Source organism: Bombus vancouverensis, chromosome 4, assembly GCF_051014615.1.
Source record: "Bombus vancouverensis nearcticus chromosome 4, iyBomVanc1_principal, whole genome shotgun sequence".
NCBI lineage: Eukaryota > Metazoa > Arthropoda > Insecta > Hymenoptera > Apidae > Bombus > Bombus vancouverensis.
In genome coordinates, this window is record NC_134914.1 from 5087924 (window position 1) to 5101037 (window position 13114).

At 45.1% G+C, this 13114-nt stretch overlaps 1 protein-coding gene across 1 annotated transcript in view; it reads right to left on the bottom strand.

Moving 5' to 3' along the window:
- LOC117160950 (interleukin-1 receptor accessory protein-like 1-B) overlaps positions 1-13114 on the bottom strand; it is a 134957-nt gene that overhangs the window by 33121 nt on the left and 88722 nt on the right. Inside the window, exon 3 of the mRNA XM_033342074.2 lies at positions 2545-2758. Within this exon, the coding sequence (XP_033197965.1) occupies positions 2545-2758 (214 nt within the window). The remainder of the gene's footprint in view (positions 1-2544; positions 2759-13114) is intronic.

A 13114-nucleotide genomic window follows, 5' to 3' on the forward strand; every position in this document is an offset into this window, starting at 1 on the left:
TTTTATAAATTATCATAAAAAGAAATACAAAAGAAATATTAAAAAATTATATGTTCAAAGATGTAAATATATATGGATTATTAAAATGTAATGTGTTTTTAAGTTAATTTTTGTATAAAATCATTGTATGTTACCTACAAAACACTCGTCACAGACGCGCAAAACCATTTCGAGTTGCTGCTACGCTCAACTGAAAAGGCCGTCGAGTGCAAAGGATTAAATTTTAAATATAATTATACAGGGTGGTTGGTACAATCGGAAAGGGGGTGATTCTGCGCGAAAAAATAAGTCAAAAATATAGAATAAACATCTTTTTTTTTTCAATTTTTCCATCGAAACAACTATCTACAGTGAGATCCGTTATAACGAGACGTGAAAGAGTGCACGCGTACCGAGCGAAAATTCAGAGTCGATTTTCTCGGAAACAAAGCCTCGAACGAAAAATTTTTATTCGAAATTTTCGACTTCTTTTTTCGCGTAGAATCACCCCGTTTCCGCTTGTACCACCAGTTACCAACCACCCTGTATATTTCACAAAGAACACCTTCGAAGACTGAACGTGCGTATAAATGTTAAGTTCACGCGGAACTGCGTCGTTTTACTGTGTGTGGGAAAAGCAAAAACCTGAGATGGGCGTGCGTAGGACACGGGACAAGCGGATTCGTCAGTTGAAATTTTCGGTAAAGGAGCAAGGGCAGCAGTCACCGCTGTTAATTGATAGGAAAAACTGGTAGACAAGATGAGAACTAACCATCCCCATTTAGTGGAAATAAAGATTAATTCTCGACAAGGCAGTAACGACTCTTTGGAGATTATTGCTGGCCCGAGCGAATGTGTTATGAAAAGCGTAGACAGAGAAATAAAACTGGCAAAAAAGAAAATTTCTATTCTCAAAAGGTTATTGTGGATGATGAAATGGACGAGCGTGTAATGACTGGGTCGTGTTACGGAACATTATTCGACCGAGTGATGCACGTTTTAAATCCTGAAACGTAACCCAGATGCGATTCGATCGACCGTTCTTCAGTGCGGTGAAGTTCTCCGTGCAACCTCTGACCCCTCCTTTTGCAATCAGTAAAGAGGAAGCGGGAAATCCGTATTTCCGGCGATAATGACCACGGGTATTTCATTACGTATCTCTCGTTAGCCACGCTTCTATTAACCGATCCTGGAGCGTACGCGATTCAGGCGGCGAGCGTGCTTCCTGCAAGCAGGATATTCGCCTCGGATCAAAGCCAAATTCCGATACTCCCCTGCAAGTGCCGCTTAATTAACAGTTTGATATCAAGCGCTCTTGTCCATCGAACGCGCTCCAACCCTTATCGATCGACCTTTCGATTTCGATGGAAGCCGCTCGTCGTGGCCCGTACGAAACCAGCCAAATTTGGCAGCAACGCGCCGTCCACGCAAACTATTAGCTTGTCCGAAAAGTTTCTTTCGTTTCATAAGGTGATAATAGACGAAAAACAATTCCTCTTTTATATTATTTTATTGAATTAGATGTGCTCCATTTCGTCCTATTTCTATTATTATGTTCATGCATAATTCAATAAACTAATATAAAACAAAAAACATTGTGCGTCTATTATTTCCTTATAAAACGAAAGAAACTTTTCGGACAACCCAATACATACGCCTAGTGTACATAAGTCGCCGACAGTTTGCCTACTTTCGACAAAATATTTCTTAGAACGTACCATACTTTTGATATTACGTAATTTCTACACATTCGCGTAAATGCTATACTCTATTTCGTAATATATAGACAGCTTTGTAAAGGAACACTGAGATCCATTTCGAATGCGAACCACGCACTTAAAAACGGTAAAAAACGTTCACGTAAACGTACGTTCTATCTGTCTTCGTTTATGACATCTAACGAATTTTCTGTTTCGATCTTGCGTTACCTAATTACCTTCGCAGAATATTTTCAAGGCAAGTCTGTAGATGGCTTATCACGTATGCGGCTACACTTTCCACGGTTCTTGGTGTTTCCCGAATTTGTTAACGAACTCGTTTCAACATTTTCGATAGGTGTTGCATCTACAAAATTTGTTATATCTCATAAACGAAGACAGGCAGAACATATTATATTTGTACGAACGTTTTTAGATGTACAATCAGCAAAGCGAGGCCCACCTTGTATAATAGATTATTTTAAGGTACAAAGTCATGCGTGTTTTAATTCGATCGAATATCTCACTCGTAGGTAAAGAATAAAATTAATCCAGAAAATCGTGTCTATTTTCAAATAATCATTTTGCCGAGCATGAGAAACTGTCCGCTGACTTATAGCCAGGAGCGTACTGTTCGTCCAACGAGCTCCCACTTCATTGACCGAGGTTGACCAGGTACATGTCGCGATTATTCGTAGCGTCCGTCTTAACGTTCGGCATCGTTTCCACGGAATGCGCACACGAATCGATTAACAACGTCGTATGGTCGTGACATGGTGTGCGAGAGACGTTTAGATGGAAACCTTCCTGTAGAATACGCGATAAGTGGACGCGAGGTCTCAAAGGGACGAATCGGAAACGGACTCACCTGGACACGCTATGCTGGGCGATCCTGCCGTGACTCGGTAACGTGACGTTGCTGTCGCTCTTCGACCAGGTTACCGAATTTTTCGCGTCCGGAAGCTCGACCTTTCCCAGGTATGCCTCGCAAAATAATCTCGCCGCTCCTCCCAGGGGAACCAATTGCGAGGCCGGCCTGTACGTTGGCAATGGTTTCCCGGTATATCCGCCAGACTTTTCCCCTGAAAAAAGCAACCCGATCGATTATATCGCAAAAAATATTTAGAAACCAACTGCCTCGCGGATACGAGGAATTTTCGCCGTTACCGTGTTTTTCGTTCAACGTCTTAAGCCGAATCCGCGCTGACAGACGATTGTCCGCAGACACGTGTCGCGCGGCCAATCTGCATCTGTATGTGGTAAAAAATTGGATTGGAATTTGGATTAGGGTTACGTACCATTTCTGTATTTTACGAGATAGACGTGGATTTAATAATTAATTTAATTTTACTTACTCGTACATTTATTTAAAATAATATCGACGGAAAAAAGGAAACAATACCAAGTATGCTGCTATACAAAGTTTAAACAAAAATACACACAGACAAGTAAGTACAATTGCTTAGGATGATAACTTTAAGCTACTCGTATGTTTAATGGGATTTTCTTCCATCATAGTAGAAGATCGAAGAATAAGTCTACTCGAGCCACGTACTTGCTAGTCACAAACTTGTTAGTGTGACCGAATTTCGGCTTAAAAACTGGCGCATAAAATATGGGCACGTTAAAGTTGGCCAAGTCTTACAAACGCGAGCTATCGATTTTATTATTTATAATATTGCGAAGGAGGAAAAGTTCACTAATAGTCTTACGCTGCTTCGAAGATTTTATATCGAAAGTAGTCGTAATTGGGACACAATCACGATCATCATTTGCAAGAGGATATTTGTAGCTGGGGTTTCGTAAGAACCCACCTTCTTTAATTCTTTCTTTCTACTAGATTTACATTTCTTATTACTATTGGGTTGGCAATTAAGTGATTGCGGATTTTGTCATTAGGTGGTAATGACGCCAAGAGGCATATTCTACATGGGGTAACACCAACGAGACGTACAACTTTAGCAGAGTTTAAGGATTCTTCAAACGAGAAATTAGATCTAAGAATAATGCTTTTACAGCCTCGTTTCCTATTGAAACAACTTGCAAATAATGATCATTAAAGGAAAGTGGCCGACACAGCAAGTCCACGAATAGCTCGCAAAGGGCACAAATCAAATAATGTCATTTAATAATAATAATATTATTATTATTATTATTATTAATACACGTTATTATTGACGTAAATAATAAGGGTTAAACCCTTTGGTACAAAGGTGCAATATGCGGAAAAGTAAATTTATTAAAATATTATTTATTATAATGGGTCACAGTTCGACTACGATATACACAACGTAGCGATCATATGAACATAACATAAAAGTACAAAAGCGATATCAAACCACCATCTGTACACAAGGTAATTCAACAAAGAGAGCTATTTGTGGCAAAAAAGTGCAGGCAGTCAACGTAGCAATTGGCACAATTAAGAATACGGTGTACAACGGGTTGAAACAAGCGTACCTTGAATCTACTTTGTTAAAATGAAAAATATTATATCTGCACGTATCCTTGCAAGATACGTGGATACCGATCATTCAACATATTCTTCCTATTTCTTGGACAATCCTTTATTAAAAACCGCGCCAACAAATAATAGATTGACACGAGAGAAGAAAATGCTTTCTTTAAAAGAGAAAAATAGAGAATATCGTATCTCTACTTTGTTTCAAGATCTGATGAATCGACCAGAAAAATCCGAGAGCATTTCCGGATAAATCCCGCATCTTTTCTTTATGTTCCACGCAGATAGGACTAAAGAAACACTTAGCAAAAAATCGTCGTTCGTTCGAAGGATCGAAGGACACCTCAGTTGCAAATCGAACGATGAAAATCGAACGACAAAGGTCGAACGATTTAAACGAGCTGCGTATACGAACGACATAGGACGTCCAATATGCGAACGGTAGAACCAAATTTTTTATTTTAAAGCGTTCGATCCGACGACGAACTACGCATCGTCCAAATACGCGTGCCATGTAACCGTAGCCTTAAACGAATTTTAACCCTGAATCTGACGACCGATATTTACTTAAACTCACTGAAATATCCATTTACGTTGCACCCTCTAGCTACCTGCCGAGATTCGAGTCTACGTCCGGGAGCCTCGTTCCGTTTCGTTATCGAACAGCGCAACTTCCATATGCGCGAGAGTTCGTCTGAGTTTCGGAACGCTAGGAAAAACGTCGTGTTCGAAAATTGACAAAGCGAGAGACTCGTTTTGTTCGTCCGTTAAACGCGGCAAGTTTCCGAAGAGCCCCCGCATCGCATCGTTCGCCGAGTTTTCTTCTGCGCGGTGGCAGTCGGGAACTTTTCGAGTTCGTTACGGTAGCGTGTCTGCGGCGATATATCGAGCTCGTGAAATCGCTCTAGCGTCCAAGTTTTCACGTTGCAGGTTCTCGAGGGCCAAAACCACGAAAATCCAAGAACGTAATCGAAGTACGTATTTCGTAATTTACGATTTAATTTCCCGATTTACTCCCGAATTTCGCTTAAGCCACCGCAACTCCCAACCCGGTAAACCAAAACTCGGTTGGAAACGCGAGTTTCGCTGCGCAGCTCAAAGCCGAAACTCCGTAGCGGTGCCTCGACGGATGCTCGATTTCCAAGCGGAAGAAGCTTTCGAACGCGCGTGCCTCGAGCGCCAACGAGATTAACGCAACTTTCCTCGTGATCCGACGTTTCCACCTGCGGCGTCTGTTCCGTTTAACGGAATCGCTCGATCGACGTTTTATCCGGTCGGTAAATGGCGAGGGCGCGCGTCGACGCATCGACGAAGATCGGAACGAAAAGTACACGGCGAAAACGCAAACAGTTCGTAACGGTGGATTATAGTTAGGCGAAAATGGCGTTATTAAAGCGATTTTCATTTCCGTGACGATCCATCTCCCGTGCTTGGCCGCACCAACTCTAAAGACCGTCACCAGCCGCATTTCCGGGAATAATTATGAAATTTCATTTTCCTCGCGGAATTCCGCAAATAATTATCCACGCATACGGTCCACCATACGGTGAAGTTCTCTCTCGGAACGGAGACAAAGCGACGGCCAAGAGCTTTGTTAAACCGTCATCCGTACCGGGATGGGTCGCTCGTTTCTCGAACAGAGGACCGCTTTAACCGGTCCGGCTATCTCGCTCGTTGTCAGCATCCTCTTTCGCAAACGCGACATCCAGCGCGACGAATAGCGGCTACGAGTCGAGCACCGAGCTTTATAAACGCTGCCGTGAGTAAGTACGGAACCGATTACTCGAAACGAATGCCGAGAGTGGGTGGACGCGACCGGACAAAGGAACGTGCCATCGATTTTCTTCGTTCGACGAATTGGAAGCTCGATTCGGGGGAGAGGGCGAGCAGGGAGGAAGAAAACAAAACCGACCGGACGCGTGTGTTCCGGCGTTAGGAGCCGATTTTATCCGAGTGCCACACGCTTTCATAGGATATACGTCGATTGCCAAAGTTACGACATCGGTAGTTACGAAATTGTCACGCCGTTTCTAACAGCGAAACGCGTTCCGCCTCGCGTCTATTTTTCGTGCCATACTTTACGTTTAAATGGCTCTTAAACGATCGACGATGCCCGGATATACGGTGCGTCCGCGTCGAGGAGCAATCGATCGCGGGTTGAAAGATTAATCGGAACACCTCCGGCGAATACCTCCGCTTTGTCTTTCCGCGGTAAGAAACTCGTGTCTAGAACGGCGGGTCGAATAGGATTTCCACGCACCTTCTCTGTCTTCGCCGCCTCCTCAGCCGCCGTCGGTATTACTCCGAATAGCATTATCTAATATGTATTATTATTATTTATTTATTTATTTATCGTCAACGGGCCCTTTAAGTATACATAGCTGAGAAAATTGGGTTAGAGGCACGACTTGCATATATGTTACAAGTATGTATAATATAAACATTTAAAATGAAACACTGAATCAGAAAAATTGAACATATCGGTGAACTCTTTAGCTCGGTAACCTTTTGCACTCGACGGCCTTTTCGGTCGGGCGTAGCAACAACTCGAGGTGACTTTGCGCGTCTGTGACGAGTGTTTTGTAGGTAACATACAATGATTTTATACAAAAATTAACCTAAAACACATTACATTTTAATAATCCATATATATGTACATCTTCGAACATTTAATTTTTTAATATTTCTTTTGTATTTCTTTTTATGATAATTTATAAAACATCTGCCAAGCTTGGTGGCACAAGTATCGCAATAATAAGTTGCTTCGTGTCTTTCTCCTGCTTTGTTTCGGTAAGAACACACCTTACAATACTTTTTTGTTCCTGTTAAAATTACACGCAGCTTTCCATTTAACCGAATTTCATCATAATTAGCAGTCGGCGTGGAAGCTCGATCTCGCGGTTGTCGAATATCTCCTCTCATCCGGTCTACTAAAGTTTTTATAAATCGCAGGTGGTTAAGTGGTGGTTAAGTTTTTTTGCTTTTATACAGAATGTATGAATTAATTAAACAAATCTCCAAATCCATTTCTTTAGAGCTTCTAAATTTACGAAACTGTAATACTTGTGCCACGACCGCCGAATCTGAACTAACGTCGCAGACGTTGGCAAAACCATAGATTCGGAAGAATTTGTGCATAAATATTTCATCTCCATTTGAAAGTGTAATACCTCACACTCCATAACAAACGATATAAAGAGCTAAGGAATCTATTTACCAACCAATACTGCGCTCTCGTCGATCGGAGAGGTCGAAATTTAGCATAAACAGGGATTATCGCCTCTCATTCTCCTCTCGAGTTGCCACGCGGAACGTTGTGGTGACGGAAAGTAGCCTCTCGAGTACAAAGGGTTAAACAATCTTGGTGGCGACGTCAACGTGTCTAAAGCGAGAGGAACGAGGTCGAGGTGAAAATGCAAGACGCCTGACGCCTTCCAGATGCATGGATCTTAATGTTAGTAAGAACCGTTGGACGATAAACATATCTGTCGATATAATATACGAGGACCTGGTTCTTTCTAACGCAAATTTTCCGAACCTAAGATTCTATATTTCAGGCTACTATTTCATCCCATGACGTAGGTAGGTAGGAGAAATTTCTCGAATAGTCACCGGTGCCTTTGAGCAGTGCAGCCGCCGAGTCGTTGGTCGAGACGCGCGTCGAGGAGACGTCGGATCACGCAAGAACTCTCGTCGCGTATTACGCGGCCACGTGCACACGTAATATTCAGGATATACGGTTGGATGGGAGGACAAATTCGAACACGTGCGTATGAGCTTGTGTTGAGACGCGTCACGTACCGCGATACATACATCTTATGCGTACATAGGTTGCCCGATGGAACTGCGTTAAACCACGTGATCTATCCACTGACAAATGCGCGTCATCTACAGATCTTGCATCACGATCTGTGCAACGCAGCCTGGAAACAACCGATCGATCGGCCCGTCTTCTCTCGCAGCGACGCGACCCGACGTCCAAATTTAACGCACATTGCGCGACATCTCAGCGAGGAAAGAATGACAGCTCGACGTGTATTCCCGGTTGCGTTTGCGATTGTACGCGAGACAACGCTCGACGATAACCGGCAACAATACCATCGGCCTCATACTTGAACAGCTTCGGAAAGAAATACCAGCCTGTTCCTTGACACGAAGCACGGCCACAGTCGATACGAGAGAACGTGTCTCGATGCACGTGTGGCTCACGTGCCACGACGTGCATATGCCTACGCCTATCTATATCTAAGGTTTGCGGTTGGTCAGGATGGGCTGCGATTCATCGTCGGATACGCGTTCCACGGCTGTACGCTTTCGGAATCGTTTCACGAATGTTCGCCAACAGCATCGTCTTAACCGTTTCAGTCCCATGCAGAGCGGTCGCGCTGTTTAAATTTTATGTCGAAAAGACCCAGTACATTTGAACGTTACGAACGATTGACGGTATTTTGTACTTCATCGTTATCTTCTCAGTAATTTTTATCGAACAACACTTGAAATATTTATAAACTAATGGCACGCATATATAATAATATAGACGTATTTCATAAAAATAACAAATATGACGAACGCTATCGCGCTGTTCGGGATCTTTCCACTCTGTTTTTTCAAAGACCCCAGCGACTCAAACGGTTAAGGACGCTTTCATCGTTTCGTTCTCCCCAGCCGTTCGTCAGGACGTGAGAAATTCATGTTCAAACACACTGAATACCGCTGCTATAAAATTTATCGATCAAGGATACGCTTGCATGGAACCGAGCAACAAAACGCGACTATCTAGGTGATTCCACTTTGGGATTCCGGAACGCGTTTTATTCTCGCGGAGAAAGTTCTCGCGAAAGAACGAAGAGAAGACGAAGTGGGAGAAAAAGGAGGTTTTGCCACGATATATCGAAACGCGTGTGTGGTCGTACGCGTTTACGCGACCGATCGTAAAAGACGGAAGAATCGCCGGCCGCGAAAGCGTTGACCGAAAAAGCCGGACAAACCCGCGATCGACTGCGAAGAGACTTTTCAGCCGCGCGGGAAAAGCCGCTTCTCACGCTCTTCTTCCTCTTGACATTCGCATTTGCCGTTTCCTCGTATCGCTTAACGTCCTCGACATTCTTTTATTTTTCTCGGAGATGAGCAGCGAAATGCGCGAAGGAGCGTCTCGAGTTGGAAATCTTTCGGAACACGACATTTTATTGTCACGTCCGTTCGTCGATCGGTTCTATCGTTACCTGAGCTCGAGGCACGGTGCGCCGACGTCCGTCGAGCGTCGACGATTTCATCCCAACGAACGTTGCGTCGGCGTTACTCCGCGTGGATCAATAATCGTCGATCGATTGCTTTTTTCGACCCATCGCCTTGTCTATAGTTGGCGTGTAATGGTTTCGCGGTATGGTTAGATCTGTCAGAAATAACCAATCGGATCCGCGTTCCTTTGGCTTGTTTTTTTTATTCCGTCTATTATACTCGATGCTCGCGAAGCAGGATGTAGCCCTGGACGTAGGTAGGAACGAAGAACGGTGGCCGGTGACTCGCGATACCAAGGCTAGGCCACGAACAGCGATAGGTTGAAGAAAGAGTTCCGAGAATTCCGGTTACCGTGACGAAGAAAGGACGCGCAATTCCTTTCATGGCTTTAACAGAGCTTCTCGGAATCGCGCGTGGGTAGTTTTATTCAAACTTTTGCCTCTGCCTCTGCTTCTCCTTCGCACTCCATTTCTCCTTCGTCTTCGTTACTTGTTTCGTTATAAGTTGGAGGAGAAATCGAGGGACGTGGAAGTCGGCGGACTCGATCGATATCGCCGAGCAACTTGTACGCTCGGGGGAACGATCGAGGGAGGAGAAGAAGACAGTGGCCTCTGGTAGCGCGGTCATTTTTCTCCTCTCTCCGGTGTCGCGCGATTCGTCTACTTCGGCGAGGACGACGTCTCGAGATTTCCATTAATCTCGAAGAAAATCGTTTCTTTCGCTTCCAGATTATAGATTTCCACGAAAGTTCAGCGTTCGCAGTTCCGGACGAGTGAATCTTTCTCTTGGAAACGGGGCTGGTAACGTCTACGGAAAGAAGGTGGCGAAAACTTCGCGTCCTGGCAACATTTTCCGCAGGAGACTTCCGCATCGCCACGATTGCCGAACCATCGGCGGAACCGGTTCTTCCACGCGCTTTCGTCTCAAAGGTAGGGCGATACCATCGAGAAACGAGCGACCGCGCGACCGCGCCGAGTCCACGTCATCCCGCAGTCTTTCGTCCTTACGTCGCTTAATTGATCAAGCTCCTCGCTAGGCCGGTCAGACGTACGCTCGGTGGCCTTTGCCATAACCGGACTAGTCGATCAGGCGCCTCGGTTCCCCGCGCTCGACCAAAGTGTAGCAGCTTAATATTCTTGTCTTCCTACACATACGACTATGTACGAACTTTGTTGAAACCCTATGAAACTACTCCGATAGATCGTACTCTTAACGCCGCGGCTCGCTTTTTCCCCTTTCCATCGGTTCCCATTTCATTAGCAATCGCGCAAACCCTTTCGAAACATTAGTGCCTTTGACCAGCGCGCTTGTTCACGTACTCGACACGCATGCAAACACGTGCACTACTTTCGGCGCGTAGTTTGATAGCACGGAATCGATCCGCTCGGTCGCTCGACTGACCTCGATTCTTTAGAAAAGTTTCTTTCCCGGCGAGCCGCTACTCGCACTGGCTGGACGAAGCTTAAACGGAAGGGAGTAGAGTGCAAGTTTCCGGTGGCGCGCGACCTCCCGGACGCGTTTAGCGTACAAAAGCAGCACAGGTGCGAGGATAATCCGCGGTTCGTGGCTATGCATATGCATTCCGGGATGCACACGAGTGCCCGATAAGGTATCGCGCTTCCTCGTCGGCTTGCCCGTGGGCTACGTCGCTGTAAATACGGACGAGACCCTCGGAGATTTGCAACGAGAGTGTATACCGAGAGAAAAGAGAGTCGTCGTACGTTCCCGGGCCGTTCTTTCGTCGACCGCTTTAGCGCGCTCGCTCGAGCGCAGGACATCCCGAGAGAGTAACTAGACGCGCGTATTCTCGCGGTCCTCTCCCGGGATAAACTCTCGTTTGCCTTCTTTACGTATTGGTTGGATTTTCTTCGGCGGGAGAGGTCAGACGAGAGACGTGGGAGAGCGTAGAACGGCGGTCGACGTTCGGAAATAGCCAGGAGAGATAGCGCAGGCTGTATCGGCTAATTGCATTACTGGCACTACTGGCAGCATCATCGGAGCAACCTGCTCTCTCTTGTTGCGAGATCATACGCGTTTAGTTAATGTACGCGGTGCACAACCATTCCGTGCACTTAGCTCTGAGGTATTGGCTCGTAATTCTCTCCCTCGGCGTCTCTCCGCCGGCGCAGTCGACTCGCCGCCGACGCTAAACGCGTATGCATATTTATACGGGCCGAGTTTCAACGGGTTACTCGCTCGAAAATTAATTTCCACTTGGCCGCTTTCGAGTCGCGCAACCCACGACGATACCGTCGTTACGCATCGCCGCTAACCGTCCGTACTCCCTGCGGTCTCAGCCTCTCCGCTATTTTCTAAGAATTCTACGAAAAGATAATGCATTTCTCGTTCTCGCCAATCGATTGCTATTTCCACTCGAACTTTCCGAGTAGCAAATAGTTTGCGAAGATGGAATACCTGGCATGTGCAATGAACGAGCCATTGCATCTTACTTACGAGTAGTACTCGATCCTTATGCAATAGCGAACCTTGGGTATTCGATTTGATTACAAGTAGATGTGTTGGGTTGGCAACTAAGTGATTGCGGATTTTGTCAATAACACCTAATGACCAACACTAACACCAATATATCGAACTCGATCGTATAGAACTGTGACGTTTATGCAGGTAACACGTCCGAATAAAATGGAAAATGCCGTCAATCGGTAACCTTGGTACTCCTGAGTGACTGGTTTTGGGGATTTGCATGGTCGAACGATATGTTTGTCGCGTTCTATCTCGAAGATGGTTTGTAATCTGGCGGAACGCGACCGCCGAACCATCGCGAACGTAACCAAAGGGAGATGGCGCAAGGGCGAGTAAGGACTCGGTTCGGCGGCTGTCCTTTCTTGTCTGCATTCCGCTTCGTTTCACCGATTCGGCCTTCCATTTTCCACGAACGAACGCCGCACGTCTACCGTCCAAGCGACGATTTAACCGGAAAAGCTCGTTTCGCTCACTGCAACGCGACCAAGAATAATGCCCCGCCATCGAATGAACTTTGTACCGGAAGCCGATGCGATAGAAATTGCAGGGAAACAAGGTTGTCGCACGGAGACAGAGACAGATATCTCTAATGAAAATCGAAGAGATCGAGAGCGCTGAATAAGCGGGCATGCGGACATCGAGCAAAATGAAACGAGGGTTTCTGTGGAAAACGTGGATAGGATTATAGCGTCATATACCCAGCCGCCGGCTAATTCAACTGCAATTCTTCCCGACGAAATTCGACAACGAATTGGGACACGCGATCGTTTAATTACGCCACTTCCATTTCGCTATCGCTTAACATCGATATTCCCTTCGACGAACACGCGACGCGACTTACTAAGAATTTTATCGGACGTTTCCATTCTGGATATATTCCGCGTAGCGAACAAACGCAACGAAACGATCGTTAGATAGTTCAAAGTTGCTTACAAATTGCTCAGACTCGGCAAATTATTCCATTTTGACTTAACACTTTGACTGCCACGTTGGTCACATATGACCGGCCACGATTTCTACTGTGACGCCACGGTGGTCGGTCACTGGTGACTGAAGCGCTTGAACTTCTTACAATTATAAAAATTGAACGAAAATTGACAGTTATGGCATTTTGAATATAACCGATAAATAGAAGATACTTTGAAATAAAAATTTGGACAATTAAATATCTTTATCAGAACATCAATAAAAAAAATGAGAACAAATCTTGCATCTAACGGTGCATTGTGTTAAAATACATTAAACATAAATGTGG